The following is a 17,386-nucleotide window of genomic DNA, read 5'->3' on the forward strand; positions in this document are numbered from 1 at the left end:
CATGGTTCGTTAGGAATATGCTTAAATCATACATTGTACTTTAGACAAAAGAGAAATGGAGATACACTTTTAACATAATACTGTTTATATCAGCTAAATTTCATAATCAATGGAATTCATTTTTAACAAATACTTTATATAATGCTACCGAGCATTTGACTCAATTTTTATGCAAAAATATACTTGTACATATAATTTTCACACCTGCACATATGCATGTAAACATAAAAAGACCGCAAAGTCTGTTCAAGTCTTAGTATGAGTCAGTTTAAATGCAATTCCATAGTATTATTGAGACAAAAGCTTTAGGAGCTCAAGTTTTAATCTCCCCTGGACAACTAGGGAAATTTCACTTGCCCATCAATCAAATTACCCATGATGGCCAAATCGGGCAGTTGATTTCCACAACATTGTCTAAGAATAAGGAACATGGGTGCATATTCAGTTTATTTTATTAATAGCTGAGAAAAATCCCATTCCAAACCAAGATCAGATTGGCAGATTTTACAACAAATAGTTGGCCTATCAGACAGATCAAATCCAAAATGTTCATTTATAAATTCCCTCTTGCATTTGTCTGTTTTACAATAATCCTTCATGCTTGCTTGCATGTGCTGAATACCTAGGTCACTATTATTGTAGTACAGGATGGCATTAGCATGTGCACCACCTCTTCCGCACCGTCCAATTTCTTGAACATATGCTGAAAAAAATGTGTATAATGCCTATAATATTCAATTTTGTAATTGTTGTCTGCTTGGTCTGATGATGTTCTAAAATACAGTATAAAATAGTATTACAGACAAGAAGTTCTGTTTAGAGAATGTAGAATATGTTATATTATTATATTTCAGATGTAGTAAAGTAAAACTAACATTTCATTATAAATATAAATCATAAATATGTTGACATATATGTGACATGGTCATTTGTTTTAATGTTTATGATTATATCTGAACATTTTATGCTAAATAAAGCATATTTTTTATTCATATGTTTTAATTTTTTTCACAACATTAAAGTATTAAATAAAGGGTTCAGTAAAGAGATAAATGTATTACTTTCTAATGAAGATGGCGGGCCAGCATGTATCACACGCTTGAACTGCTGCAGGTGTGCTCCCATGCCAAGAGCCACTGATGCAAACACCAGTCTGATGCTGCAATGCTCTGGTGGCTTTTGAAGACTATCCAGGATCATCTGTTTCAGCTGTAAACAGAATGTGTCAAAGATTATCACAATGACCTCAAACTTTGGCATAAATAGCCCACTAGCAACTACATTGAAAGAAGTAGTATTCAATATGTACCTGATTCAATGACTCCTGGGTACTTAAGGAATACTTTTTCATAAGTAATGCTTACAAGAATGTGACTGATACCCCAAGGTACCAAATTGATAGTGAATAAGGACTATAAACGTCAAAGTTTGACGTCAAATTATATCCCTTTATTATCTTCAGAACAGAGTTATCTTTCTTTATGCAGATCTACATGTCATGCTCTTCCATTTGGTAGTTTGATCAAAATCCGACCAATCGTGTAGGAAACTTGCGCTTACAAGCTCTATGGACAGACGGATGGACAGGGTAATTCTAATATACCCCATAAACTTTAGTTCTGAGGGTAAAATTATTTACTTAGTACATGTTTGTTTTAAATGACTCTGTCCTAATGTATTTACTTAATGGATTAAGCTGATACTTGCCTTACTACTGCTGCCTTCCATTGAGGAGTGGAACATCACTACCCGTGCATTTTCTGGAATCTGATCACCAACATAAAACTTGTTATTCAGGATTTCTCTGGCCAGCTGGTATCCATAGCCTATCCACTGCATAGACTTACAGTAAATAACAGTGATTGGGAACTGGCTACCTAGATCATTGAGCTCGTGCAGTACCCTTTCAAAGATGTAATCATAGGGAGTGCTTGCACAGTTTCCTCTGGCAGTAGACTTGGTCTTTTTAGAACAATAAGTTCAATGTTTGCCTTTGTTGGCGGAGCACAAACACATTCACAATCTATGAGATGTAAGTTTTTAATTAGTTCTCTTTGTCCAACACATGTCACCGTTGCTGAAAGATCAATTTCGAATAGTTGGCGACAATATTAACTTTCAGCTTGGTGTTGCTCATGCTAGGAAGAGTAGTGGTAAAATTCGACACATGGAACATTGGTTTGGATCCACTGCCATAGTTCAGAACATGTCTTTTGATTACCTCTCTGACCAGTCACCTCAATGTGATCTAAGGATTCTACCCGTTGCAAGTTTTCTGTTAGCAGATAATGATTGGAAGTATTTGATAGATGATATGAATCGACTCGTTGCTAGAACTCTTACAGAATTCTTTCCTTGGCTCAAGTTTGCCAAGAAAGCAGCAAATGAGGACATACTAGGAGAGCATAGTCAACTTCTTTACGAGAAGAATAAAGTAATACCACTTCCTATAATGGCCAAAAACGAGCAAAAGTATTCAGATGTTGTTGACATTCTCGACAGTTACGAGTCACTAGTGAATTCTGTTCATATAAGTGCTGGAATGCCACCAGAGCCTGTACATATCGGCGGAGATCAGTTGACTCGAGAACGATTCTCTGGAGCCAAACGTCTCCGTGCCGCAGCATTGACCCCAACAGAGAGATTTGAAAACTTAAAGCCAATTACATTTGAATTGTTTCACCTGCAAATGACTGTGCTATCTAGCTTTTACCAAATTCTTTACCATACATCAAACACTGAAATTTTCACATTGCATGCTCAAAAAATCCGTTTACAACGAAAAGATGCAGATGGCTTGGATGTCAAGAACCACTACAATGACTGCAAGGAGTTGGCCGTCTCCTTCATTAAATCTTACATAGTGGAGGCAGCATGAGAGTACTTTCAGGTAGAAGATACAAACGCTGTCCCCAATATTCAACTGCCTGACTGTACAAACGTGAGCAGCGAGGACATCAACAAGTGGCTATGTGAATTAGTTAGGCCTATAGTTGAAAGAGTCTTGCGTGACAGTAGAAATGCTCTTGATAAAATTCAACCAGTTTCAGCCGAAAACCATGATTATGGTCGTGACTCCATACATGTATATGGCAAAGTTGTTCTTGAGATTGGTCTGGTTTATCTTCAGTTGAATGATGTCATCAAAATTCCAGACAGAAATCGCCTACTGAGAACTTTGAAATACTTGATGGTGTTTCTAAAAAGCCACAACCACAGGTCAAAGTATGCACTTGAAATTCTGCAGTTTCTTTGTCAACAGCTTGCAAAACTCAGTGAAAAGGTTGCTAATAGCAGTTTGTATGGCCTGTTTGTTAACACTGGTGGGAAAACAAATACCCATATACCAGCTGATCTCCAGATGGAGCATCTTGTAAGAGTTACAAAGAACCATCTCAAATCCATGTGTTCTAATGTATCAGAGGCATCAATGAAAAAAAGAAGCTCATCCTTTCATGGAATGAATGAAATCTCTGACAAATATGACACAGAAACGCATGTTTGTAGACGGGCTCAGAAACACAAGACACCATCTTCCTACCAAGATGAGCTTCACCTAATAACAGACTTGAGATCAGTAAGACCTTTCCACCATGTGTGTGGGCGGTGCATTCAGTCACTGAAGAACATGCCAAAGAATCCAATCACAAAACTCGATATGGATGAACTCGTTTTGTGGATTGAAAAACACAAACTCCATATGTACTACGACGTTGGGCATTAAAGTCTAATACAAATGCATGTGCAAAGCTATATTTATATATGATACACGCGATGCTCAAAGTGAACCAGTGTGATAGTCTATGTATGTAACTGTGCGTAATAAATTATGCATTGTCTACATTTAGCTTGCCAACACTCCTAGAAGCCATAATTTTGGCACAATCTTGATGAAACCTGGTCAGAATGTTACTTTGCAAATATCTAGGCCAATTTTGATTACATTTTCCAGATTGGATACACATAAATACATTTACTATTGAACCTGTCTAAAGAGACCACCCTTGGAAAAGTGGTTATTCATATATTAATACACATATAAGAGACATGGTTCGTTTGGAATATGCTTAAATCATACATTGTACTTTAGACAAAAGAGAAATGGAGATACACTTTTAACATAATACTGTTTATATCAGCTAAATTTCATAATCAATGGAATTCATTTTTAACAAATACTTTATATAATGCTACCGAGCATTTGACTCGATTTTTTATGCAAAAATATACTTGTACATATAATTTTCACACCTGCACATATGCATGTAAACATAAAAAGACCGCAAAGTCTGTTCAAGTCTTAGTATGAGTCAGTTTAAATGCAATTCCATAGTATTATCGAGACAAAAGCTTTAGGAGCTCAAGTTTTAATCTCCCCTGGACAACTAGGGAAATTTCACTTGCCCATCAATCAAATTACCCATGATGGCCAAATCGGGCATATGATTTCCACAACATTGTCTAAGAATAAGGAAAATGGGTGCATATTCAGTTTATTTTATTAATAGCTGAGAAAAATCCCATTCCAAACCAAGATCAGATTGGCAGATATTACAACAAATAGTTGGCCTATCAGACAGATCAAATCCAAAATGTTCATTTATAAATTCCCTCTTGCATTTGTCTGTTTTACAATAATCCTTCATGCTTGCTTGCATGTGCTGAATACCTAGGTCACTGTTATTGTAGTACAGGATGGCATTAGCATGTGCACCACCTCTTCCGCACCGTCCAATTTCTTGAACATATGCTGAAAAAAATGTGTATAATGCCTATAATATTCAATTTTGTAATTGTTGTCTGCTTGGTCTGATGATGTTCTTAAATACAGTATAAAATAGTATTACAGACAAGAAGTTCTGTTTAGAGAATGTAGAATATGTTATATTATTATATTTCAGATGTAGTAAAGTAAAACTAACATTTCATTATAAATATAAATCATAAATATGTTGACATATATGTGACATGGTCATTTGTTTTAATGTTTATGATTATATCTGAACATTTTATGCTAAATAAAGCATATTTTTTATTTATATGTTTTAATTTTGTTCACAACATTAAAGTATTAAATAAAGGGTTCAGTAAAGAGATAAATGTATTACTTTCTAATGAAGATGGCGGGCCAGCATGTATCACACGCTTGAACTGCTGCAGGTGTGCTCCCATGCCAAGAGCCACTGATGCAAACACCAGTCTGATGCTGCAATGCTCCCAGATTATCACAATGACCTTAAACTTTGGCATTAATAGCCCACTAGCAACTACATTGAAAGAAGTAGTATTCAATATGTACCTGATTCAATGACTCCTGGGTACTTAAGGAATCCTTTTTCATAAGTAATGCTTACAAGAATGTGACTGATACCCCAAGGTACCAAATTGATAGTGAATAAGGACTATAAACGTCAAAGTTTGACGTCAAATTATATCCCTTTATTATCTTCAGAACAGAGTTATCTTTCTCTATGCAGATCTACATGTCATGCTCTTCCATTTGGTAGTTTGATCAAAATCCGACCAATCGTGTAGGAAACTTGCGCTTACAAGCTCTATGGACAGACGGATGGACAGGGTAATTCCAATATACCCCATAAACTTTAGTTCTGAGGGTAAAATTATTTACTTAGTAAATGTTTATTTTAAATGACTCGGTCCTAATGTATTTACTTAATGGATTAAGCTGATACTTGCCTTACCACTGCTGCCTTCTATTGAGGAGTGGAACATCACTACCCGTGCATTTTCTGGAATCTGATCACCAACATAGAACTTGTTATTCAGGATTTCTCTGGCCAGCTGGTATCCATAGCCTATCCACTGCATAGACTTACAGTAAATAACAGTGATTGGGAACTGGCTACCTAGATCATTGAGCTCGTGCAGTACCCTTTCAAAGATGTAATCATAGGGAGTGCTTGCACAGTTTCCTCTGGCAGTAGCACTTGGTCTTTTTAGCACAATAAGTTCAATGTTTGCCATTGTTGGCGGAGCACAAACACATTCACAATCTATGAGATGTAAGTTTTTAATAAGTTCCCTTTGTCCAACACATGTCACCGTTGCTGAAAGAGCTAACACATTACAAACAAAAACAGATCTTAAGTTAGCTAGTTGTTTGTAATTAGGTCTAAAGTCGTCGCCCCATTCCAAAACGCAATGCGCCTCATCAATGACTAAGAATGTTTTTCTTTCATTCATATGTTCACATCTAAACAGCTCAATGATGCTCTTGTTATTTAAAATGTCCTCTGGATGGCAAAAAATATACTTCACTTTTCCATCTTTGACGGGACCTAAATCACTTTCCGCTGAAAGACAAATAGCTGAGTCACCAAGCTTCTGGCACTCTTGCACCATGATCACGTTAAAAGGTTCCACTACTAATACTAAACAAGTTGGGTCAATGAATGGAAGAATTTCAAAGATAAGAGATTTCCCATAGCCAGTTGGGAGGCAGCAGACACAATCCTTTCCAGAAAGCAGCACATTTAATGTTTTTGCTTGCAGAGGCTTTAATCCAGGAATTTCAGTTTTATAGACCTTGTTGAAGGCTTCTAAGGCCTTTGAATATTCTTGTTCCTGGAAATATAACAAAATATAATAAATAATTAAAGATCCTTTTTTTTGTATATTGACACCTAAATATTAATATTTTATCCCACACATGACTATGTTGGGTACATTAAAAAAACTATATACCAATGTATTTCTGACCATTTGGACTTTACCTAAACAAAATTATAGCAATTATAGACATGATTTCTGGTTCATATTTATTTGTAGGGGTATCATTGGATTCCATCCAACTCATAAGTGCGATATTTTGGACATACAGGTAATGATAGACATCAGGCGATGAATGTGCATTTTAGGGGCTTGTCATTTTTGCAAGTATTACAAGAAGAGCAACTCACAGTTCAAATGCATATCTGTCCCTGTGCTGACGGACGTGGTCAAAGTAACATCTAGGTTTGAGGTTGATATCTTTTTTGCTTATGAACTATAAGCACCACATGGATAGGCACTGCTAAGCCATGTCTTTCTGGTGGTAAACAGGAAATGTCAGATAAACATTATTTAAAAATGTACGACAAATGCATATTTAATCAAATTACCTCATCCATTTGTTGACTTGTGATAAGTTGACTGCAAATAAGTCCTAGCAATGTCTATATGAATTCTGGTTTGGAATCTGAAAGCAATTATAACTCTATTTATATTTAGAACGTAATTTAAAAATACATTTTTTTTTAGAAAAGGCACTGATCTGAACGTGTTTAAAGGACAAATATAACTTGTATCATGAAATAAAGGTATTAAAATCACTATAAACGTTCACAAACCTAATGTCACAATGATGTCCGAATTTATACAAAATGCATAATTGTCCGAAAACTATGCAAGTTTATCATATCTGTAAATATGCTAAAAGATATTGCTCTAAAGCAATTTAACGTTACCTTTACATTTATAATATATTTTCAAAGACACTCAGGTTTTGCTTACCGGATGATCAATAAATTAAGAAATCCCCTTAGATTTGTTTACACATCGCGTCCGACATTGATTGGCGTGAGCCTGACTCTTTGCGTAGCAGAAAGGGGAAGGAACTCCAGACTAATGAAAGTACGGATACCTTTGAGTCGTTGTTAAGGAAGGCAAGGTTAGAAGAAGCAAAAGAAGTTTGCGAAAAAAATGATAGATGGATCAAAAGAGGCTAAAGTTACTGTCTGTCAACAGAAAGAAGATAGTGTGATACAGGAATTACTGCAAGGAATGAAGTCGCTGGAAAGTGAACTAGGAAGGATAAAAGGACAGAATCAGTACTCACGGGGAAACAGTTACAACGGTAACTATAGAAGACCCTTTAGAGGGGGATAAAGAGGAGCTAATAGGGAAAATAGAGGAAGACAGAATGAAGATCGGAAAGAAGAGCCAACGGGAGAAAGTCAAAAGAGAACTGAGAATACAGAGGAGCATTTAAACGGACAGAAGCTTTCATCGGGGGGCACGATGGAAGCAAAGAGGTAGATAGCCCTAAAGTGAAAAAGAATAAGTTACATGAACGGTTAGTTGGATCAGCGAATGAACATTTTATTGAGATTGAAGGAAAGTGTGTGAAAGCCTTAATAGACACCGGATCTATGATAAGCACGCTGTCTGAGGAGTTTTACATGTCAATGGAAGAAAAGCCTGATTTAAAGAGTTTAAATGCCTTTGAACTCATTGTTTCGGGTGGAATTGGACTCCAGATTCCATATAGTGGCTATATAGAGGCCAATATTAGGTTGCCTGACACTAAAATGCAACCATTGACTATACCATTGTTGATTGTAAAAGGTACGAATTACAACCGCAATGTACCTTCAATAGTCGGAATGAACATAATTCGAGAGTGTGCGAGATTGTGCAGGTGGGAGACAGTTGAAAATATTCCAAAGGAATGGGAAGTGGCTTTTGATATGACAAATAATGCTTGTATTGGAATTGTTAAGGCTACGAAGGAAACTACACTTCAACCAATGGAAATGAAAACTATAACAGATATTGTTAGAAAGTCTAACGGTGTTGATTCAGCTGTTACAGAGGATGTTGAGAATGCTGGCCCTGATAAATCTAGCATATGTTCAAGAGTAGTTTCTCTTAATAACCCGGGGAAAACGACAAGAGTTCCGGTAAGAGTGTGTAACTTTCAGCAAAGGTGGTGAAGATAAAGGCTAGGACACCAATTTGCCACCTACAGGAAGTAAGTGTTTTGAGATCGGCACCCCTATTTGAAAAGAGTAACCCTGAAAAATATGAACCTGAAAAAGAAATACTTACCTCTGAAGATCCATCAGTAACTGTCCAGCAGCAAACCGCATTTGAAAAAGAAAACAAAGACAATAAGACAGAGAGTGAAATTAAGATCAAGTAGTGAGTCAACTTGAACACATCGTCTTTGACACCTGACCAGCAGACGAAGGTCGCCAAATTGTTTGACAAGTGGGAAGCCATATTCCCTAAAACGTCGTTGGACCTTGGAAACACTTCAGCGGTCAAACACCGGATAGAGTTGACTAACCCTGATCCATTTAAGGAACCATTACGAAGAATTCCTCCAGCCCTGTTTCAAGAAGTAAAGCAACATTTACAGGATATGCTTGACATCGATGCCATTAGAGAGTCCAAAAGTCCGTTTTCATCAAATGTGGTTATTATTCGGAAAAAGGACGGCACAATACGCTGAACTGAACTCTCGCACCAAGAAGGATGCTTACGCTCTTCCACGCGTCGAAGACACTTTACACATGCTAGCGGGAGCGAAGTACTTTTCAAAACTAGACTCGAAGTCAGGATATTGGCAAGTGGAGTTAGAAAAGGATGACAAGGAGAAGACAGCCTTTCAAGTGTGGGGTCTCGGGTTCTATGAGTGTAATCGCATGTCCTTCGGCCTTTACAACGCCCCTGCAACGTTTCAACCCTTAATGGAACGCTGCATGGGAGATCTCAACTTGAAAGATTGCCTTATTTACCTCGATGATATCATCATCTTTAGCCAAGACATCGATAGTCACCTTGATCGCCTCGATGCTGTGTTTCAACGTCTCTCTGAATACAACCTGAAAATGAAACCTAGCAAGTGCGAGTTCTTCCAAGAAGAAACTACCTACCTTGGCCACGTTGTGTCGGCAGAGGGGATTAAGGCCGATCGAAAGAAGACGGAGGCCGTCAAGAACAGGCCTACTCCAAAGTCCACTAAAGAAGTCAGGCAATTCTTGGGATTTGCAGGTTATTACAGACGCTTTATCAGAGATTTTCAACCATAGCTAGACCGTTGAATGACCTTCTCATAGGACAGCCAACCAAGCGCAAGAAGGGAACTACTCCTTCGAAGAAAGTCAAGAAAGTACCTTTCAAGTGGGAGGAGTCACAACAGAAGGCCTTTGATGACCTAAAGGAACAGCTAACTAACCCACCGGTGCTAGGATATGCCGATTATACGAAACCCTTCACGATACATACAGATGCGTCCTCTGTTGGGCTCGGCGCCGTCCTTTACCAAAGGCAAGGCGACAAGGAGCGCCCAATAGCGTTTGCGAGTCGAAGCTTGAAGCAGAGTGAGCTAAGTTATCCCGTTCACAAGCTTGAGTTTCTTGCCTTGAAGTGGTATGTTACTGAAAAGTTTCATGACTACTTGTGTGGCGGGAAATTCGAGATTGTGACGGATAATAATCCGCTTACCTACGTGAACCCTACCGCCAAGTTGGACGCTACTGGTCACAGATGGCTAGCTGCCCTATCCAACTATAACTTCAGCATCAGTTATAGGAAGGGAAAGAATCACATAGATGCTGATGGTCTTAGCCGTGTGATTCCAACCGAAGTTATTCAGGCAATCAGTCACGCCGCTACAGCCGAAACAGTCCCTCTATCAGAAACAGTACGTGATCCAGAGTCGTCGCAACCAAGCCAGCACTTGGATATACCAAATGATATCCTTGACTCATACAGTCTATCTTCCCACTATTGGCATAAGGCACAGCGCAAAGATTCAACCATTTCTAACATTGCAGACCATATTGCACACGAAACCAAACCGGCTAAGCCGATGGACCGGCAGATGTCAGCTTATGTTAAGGAGTGGTCGAACATTATGATGCTTCAAGTTGTATTGTATTGGAAGACGACGGTGAATGGAGAAGATCGGTTGCAGCTGCTGTTGCCTGAAGCTCTTAGGGGTGAAGTATTTAAAGCCCTACATGATGACCTAGGACATCAGGGACGAGATAGAACCACGAGTCTCTTCACAGAGAGGTTCTACTGGCCTGGATTGGACCGCTCTGTTGCAGAGATGTCTCCCATTACGTCCACAGCTCCAATGGACATCCTCTGTATTGATTACCTCTCACTGGAACGATCCAAAGGAGGTTTTGAGAACGTGCTAATGTTGACGGATCATTTCAGCCGCTATGCACAGGCGTACCCTACCCGCAATCAGACAGCAAAGACTACTGCAAGAATTCTCTTCGACAACTTCGTCGTCCATTTAGGATTTCCTGCCAGGATCCATAGTGATCAAGGAAGGAACTTCGAGTCGTCACTCATAAAAGAGCTTTGTAGTCTTGCTGGGGTAGAAAAAACTAGGACCACCCCCTACCACCCAATGGGTAATGGAATGGTTGAGAGGTTCAATCAAACTTTACTTCAAAAGGGACACTGGAGGAGTATCAAAAGCTTAACTGGAAGGCCCACGTCTCTAGCCTCGCACATGCATATAATGCCACTCATCATGAGAGTACGGGGTTTTCCCCTTATTTTCTGATGTTCGGTAGGCATCCCAGACTGACTATTGATGCTTTCCTTGGGGTCCCAACTGACAGCTTGTCATCCAACATACACTCAGAGTACGTCGTCAATCTGGGAGACGGTCTGCAACACGCCTACACCAAGGCCCGAGAAGTCGCTGCGAAGATGGCATCAACCAACAAAGCAACATACGACAAACGCGCGCGAAGTTCAGTCCTCCTTCTCGGTGATCGTGTACTTGTAAGAAATGTTTCCATCCGAGGAAAGCAAAAGTTGTCAGATGGATGGGAACCTTACCCATACATCGTGGTACAAAAACCTCTGGAAGACATCCCTGTGTATGAGGTCAAACGGGAAGGGACACGTTACAAGAAGTCTCGGACCTTCTCCTCCCGTTTATGAGTACTACCAGCGGAGGAGATTTAGAAGAAAAAGAGGACTTGGGCGAAGATGATGACACAGTGCTCAGTAACGTTCAGAGTGGCGATTCATCTGAAGTAGACGATGTACCTGATGGAAAGGTCGAAGAAACTGACGATCCAACAGATGTAGCAGATGTAGCGCCCTACGGCATTCCAGCCAGGCGAGGTTCAACAGTGAATGATTCGTAGAACACTCCAAGACCACAAAGGAAACGTAAACCTCCGAAGTGGATGGCAACAGGGGATTGGAAAATTTAAAAAGCCTAGTAGATGACTAGCACGGACGATTTTAAGTAGTGCGGGATTTTAAAAAGTGTTACAGTTTGATATTATATTGAGCCAGTTTATGATTATTCATTATTGCCATATGAAATGTTTTGTTTGACATACCTGTGGTATATGTTTCTAAAAAAATATCAGTCGTAGTCTCTAGCCTATGGTTATTTGTAGCTGTGAAGTAGTGCTCGTGTAGTACTTACCTGTATGATATTTATAAATACTCACCTCTGGTTATTAGCCAATAGTTACATTTGTTAAATTAAGGTCAATACTTTCCTTTGGTAGTAGTTTGATAGTTGGTTGTTTGATATGTGGAATCTACTTACCCTACGGGTTATGTTTGTAGAGAGTGATAGCAGAGCAGTCACAGTAGTTATCAACGTACCTCAGGTGCTAATAAAGCCTTATATACTTACTTTCGGTATGAGCATATTTGTGAGTTGTAGCCCAGCCGGCCTGCATTTTATTTCTGAGTATGTATTTGTAAATTTCTAATATTTTAATGTTTGATGCTTTTATTAAAAAAAATGTTTTGATATATTTCAGACTGTTTAACAAAAAAGTCAGGAGCCCTTTTCTCGAAGTAGGGGGAGTATGTCACAGGACTTGAATTTGGAATTGTAATAAAATGGTAATAAATGATAATCTTTAAATGTGATTGTTTGTCAGGAGCCTTGCTTCTGTATACCAAGTTGCTGTAGTAATACAAATTACCATTTTCTCTATTTCATTATTCATATTATTTCTCAACTAAAGCTCCGCCCCTACTGTCTTGTGATCTCTATTTTACAATTCTTATCATTTCTCAACTAAATCTCCGCCCCTACTGTCCTGTGATCAACTTAATCCTGTTAAACTAACCTTTCACGCATGAGTGTTTTTAATATGTCAAGTGCTATAATCTGTGCATTTTGCCATATTCGGTTGTTGACTACAGTCATCCCTTACTTTCATAAATAAATATCTTGGATATTTATTGCAGGTTAGTTGTATTTGTTTTTATTGTATTGTTTACATATTGTTGATTGCAATCTGTGCATTTTTGCCATATTCGGTTATTGACTACAGTCATGCCTAATTTCATAAATAAATATCTTGGATATTTATTACAGGCTTGTTGTTATCACTTGGCATAAACAACAGAACCCAATAAATTCATGCCGGCTTGAGCTACCGTCGACAATTACAGATGTGCTTATACCAAGTTTTAATGTGTTTTTATTGTGTGATTATATATGTCTTTTAGTCCAATTACCTTTGATCTTTAAAACGTTAATCTTTTTTTTTCTTTTATGAATGTGATAATCATTTAAATTTTGATTAATCTGTTATTGTTTTGTGACTTTAAATACTATTTTGTTAAATATATGTGCCAAACCGTGTTGCTTTTATATTCGAAGAACGGAGTGTCTGTTGTTTTTGTTCCTTTCTTGTTGTAATTATTAATAAGTATTATTGCAAATAACATTGATCTCACATTGATTTTTTTAATGTAAGATTTGATATTCTGTGGTCATTTCGAGTTAAACCTTGTTTACTATCATTCACAATCGAATGAATGAGACAAATGTCACATATTTTTTATTATTTACGGAAACTGATATCGATGTATGAGCAATTAAAGAAGTAGTAGTTATGTTTGAAAACAAATGAGCGTATACGCATTTGCATGATTATGCATTATAAGTGTGTCTTCTTAAAGTGCTTATACATGAACATTTACATTATCCTCAACTCAACGCAAATAGTGTAGACGCATAGGTGTGTTACAGGCAGCACTCAGCGCTTCTTTGCTAAACGCCAGCAGCGCTAAAACAATTTTCAGAAGCGTGAAATTTGACATGAACAATATTTATTCCGAGATATATGCATAATGATATTATGAAAATATAGAATAAAAATAAGCATATACGATAAGGTGAAACTGTGATACTGTGGGTCTAATACTGTCTCTGGTTTAACAAACCAGTTATAGGTATGTAATAAAATGTGGACGTATGACACACAACATGAGCAGTTCGTTAAAACGCTTATTGTGTACAGACGAAATCAAAAGTTGCGATTAGTACATAGTTACGCATAACTGACCAATACCTGAACTCTAGTTCACGCTTTAGCAGTGCAATTGTATGGAACCAATATAAAATCTGCATAATTATGGATCAAACTTCAATGGCCGACAAGTTGAATTGTGAATACTGTTACCACGTTCGAGCATCATTCATGTTCTGGCGGACATAGGAACGTTTCATTTAATTATAAATCGAATTAACACACGAGCTTCATTCCATTCATTTTAGCGTCTGTTCCCATACGATCGGTAACGAGCATCTTTGAATCGTATCGCCTAGTGCGCTCCCATCGCACACCACAAGGTCTCTTTTGTACAGCGTTTCTGTTCAAAGAAACGGTCCCATGTTTGTGAATTTATCGAACGCATGATTGCTGTAAAGTAAAAACACGATATACAATTCAAATGCTATAGCGTTGTAAAATATCAAGTATGTGATCCGGTTCAAATAGGAAAAACCAAACCCGAGCGCACCTCCGATGACCTGTAACTATGTTTGTACTAAAGTAAAGATTGAGTAGCTAGACGCGTCATTGTAATTCCACCAAAAAAGGGCGTGCGACATTGCTCAGTGAGGTCTTGACAAAATTCAACGGAAATGTTTATCCTGTACGCTAGAAAATATTCAATCAGAATAGATATACTAATTGTTACATTTAACTTTAATGCCGTTGAAGGCACATAAGATTATGTGAAATTGTATCATGCCTGCATGCGTTTGCCATTTTTTGGCTAGAATACGTGCGTTTGTATAACGAAAATGCCAACGTAATTGGAAACGAAATTGATTTACGTAGAACGTATCGCTAATCCGGAAGTTTCTCTTACATTCATCTCCATAAATAACGCGTCTTATCCTACACAAGCAGGTCTTTATGTTCTAATTAATAGATATGCACAACTTCAAACATTATCATAGCAGCATCTAAAATGCGTTCCATTTTCAATGTAATTGGTCTTTTCACTATGGAGTACATCTATATCAATCATTCTCGCGAGACCATCGATATCGCAGGTTTGGTGTTGAATCGCTGCATCCCTTGCGCTAGTCATCTCTCTAAAATATGCCCATATAATTTATGGAGCTGTGATAGGAAATTTAATGGTTAATTTTAAAGGCCTGCCGTGTTATGCGTTACTATTTCATGGGCTTATCTACAAACACGGGGAATACCAATTAAAGTCGAATCAAAATTTCTCGAAACAATTTCGCTTAATCATTTTTTTTAATCTATTAAACTAAATATTTATTTAAACATGAATTTACTTAATAAAAAGTCATCTATCGTTAGTTGTACCGTTCCAAGGGGGTAATCTCATCATTTATCGGTAACGTTATTTTAATGAGTTAGTTGTCGGTTTGTGGTGTTCGTATATGTGTATTTGGTGTTAATACGTTTTTGTCTGAGTCATTTCCTTGTGTCTCAAGTTTAATTCGCAAATTTAAACAATCTTTATGTTATGTCTTTAATCTTAGCAAGTGTTTCGAAACATAAATGATAACAACACAGGATTTTTGATTCTATGAAGTGATCGCACGTTTGGGTCGTTGATAACAGATCCAAAGATCCTTTAATTTTATTAAAACATTATTGCCAAATACAAATATAGGTAAAACGAACCAATGAGAACAAAGTATTTTAGAAACGAGTAAGTACGTCATCAGCACAGTGAGCAACTTTAATAAGGAAACAGATTAAGGTAAATACTTACATCTTACATGTCCCTCAAGAAAATGTTTAAGGAACTAAGCACTGAAACAGCAACTCCCAGGAAAAATCACCGTCGTTTATCTTTGACAAATATGGCAGTGAACATTTATATTGTTCATTCAAAAGCTAATTTCTGTTCTATTATTTTAATAAAAATATAGACTTTGTATAATTAAACTTTGGAAACGCACACAATTAAATTCTTTTCACGGCTTTTTCTTTATTGACTTCAGTTTGGAATATGCTTCAATGTTGTACCATTGAGGGTCACGTGAAAAAACGGACCTGCCAACATTATTATGGTACAATAAAACTTTAAAATATGTTTGATAAAAACAACCTTTATGATCAAACAAATGTATAAACTGATTAAAGAAAAACGAAACATCAAGATATAAAAAAAACCTTTTAAGATCAACTATGATATACAATAAAAAAAAGTTTTGTCAAATGAAGATAAAGAATAATCACTTAATCTTGGGTAGATTCCATGACATGAAACAGGCTGTCCTGATCTAATCTAAATCTATATATATCAGTATGTTGCTATAGATTTATGCAAAATTACATTTCAATGACATAATATGCTTTCATATAATGGACAACATGACAATATATCTTTGGCAAATAATTAATGTAATCATTATAAGGACAGTATGCTAGATGCATACAACATGGTCAATTAGATTATTTTCAATAATCTTTCCACAATAAAGAGCATTACTAAATGCAAATTATACAAATTTGATTCAATACAGACTATACACATTAACATTTTAACACCTCTGCATTTCTCTATTGCATAACTACACTGCAAACAGCCTATGGCTTGTACTTAACAAGAAGTACCAACTTAACAACTGGCAGAATGTAAGTATAATGTTTACCATCTCTGAAAACAGTAACCTCGACCTTGCGTACACGACCGTCCTCACTAAGAAAGGTCTTAGACACTATTGCCATTGGCCAATGATTGCGAACAATTTCAGGATCTTTAAGAAGAACCACGTCATTCTCACAAAGGGACCTGCTTTCTTGACACCACTTACTACGAGTTTGTAAGAATTGAAGGTACTCTTGCCTCCATTTTAGCCAGAATTAATCTGATAATAGCTCTTCTATTGCTCTTTGTACAAAGATTTCACATCTAAATCTCCATGACTTGTTGATCACACTCAACTTTGTATGTCAATAAAGCAGAAGGACTCAAACCTTCAGGGTTTTCAGGGTCATTTGACACTGGGGCAATTGGACGGGCATTCATAATGGCACTGACTTTAGCCTTAAGAGTGGCTAACACCTCGTGAGTAAGAGTTTTGACATTGGACAATATCGACTCTAATATCTTGCGCGCAATTCCTATCATTCTTTCCCATGAGCCTCCCATATGTGAACTATGTGGAGGATTAAATACCCACTGACAGTCATGATCTCTCAAGAACAAATCGGTAGTTTTATCCTCGACGTTATTGGCTTCATTGTTTGCACCATCTAATGCACCAATGAAATTTGTCCCACGGTCTGAGCGAAAGATCTTAACCTTATCCCTTACAGAAATGAACCTTCGTAATGCATTGATGAACGAGGAAGAGGTCATTTCCTCTATG

The 17,386-nt window shown here is 37.4% G+C and overlaps 1 protein-coding gene and 1 pseudogene across 1 annotated transcript; both read right to left on the bottom strand.

The window, feature by feature from the left end:
• Positions 1-446: 446 nt before the first annotated feature.
• LOC128231039 (ATP-dependent DNA helicase RecQ-like) lies at positions 447-2,108 on the bottom strand (annotated as a pseudogene).
• A 2,354-nt stretch (positions 2,109-4,462) lies between these two features.
• On the bottom strand, positions 4,463-7,130 carry LOC128231040 (uncharacterized). The gene is made up of 4 exons (XM_052943461.1): positions 7,122-7,130; positions 5,698-6,585; positions 5,109-5,241; positions 4,463-4,750 (listed from the first exon to the last, which is right to left on the bottom strand). Exons 1-4 carry the CDS (start codon positions 7,128-7,130, stop codon positions 4,494-4,496), a joined length of 1,287 nt encoding a protein of 428 aa, XP_052799421.1. The 3' UTR covers positions 4,463-4,493.
• Between the last annotated feature and the right edge of the window lie 10,256 nt (positions 7,131-17,386).

This window comes from Mya arenaria, chromosome 4 (assembly GCF_026914265.1).
Source record: "Mya arenaria isolate MELC-2E11 chromosome 4, ASM2691426v1".
In the NCBI taxonomy this organism is placed as follows: Eukaryota; Metazoa; Mollusca; class Bivalvia; order Myida; family Myidae; genus Mya; species Mya arenaria.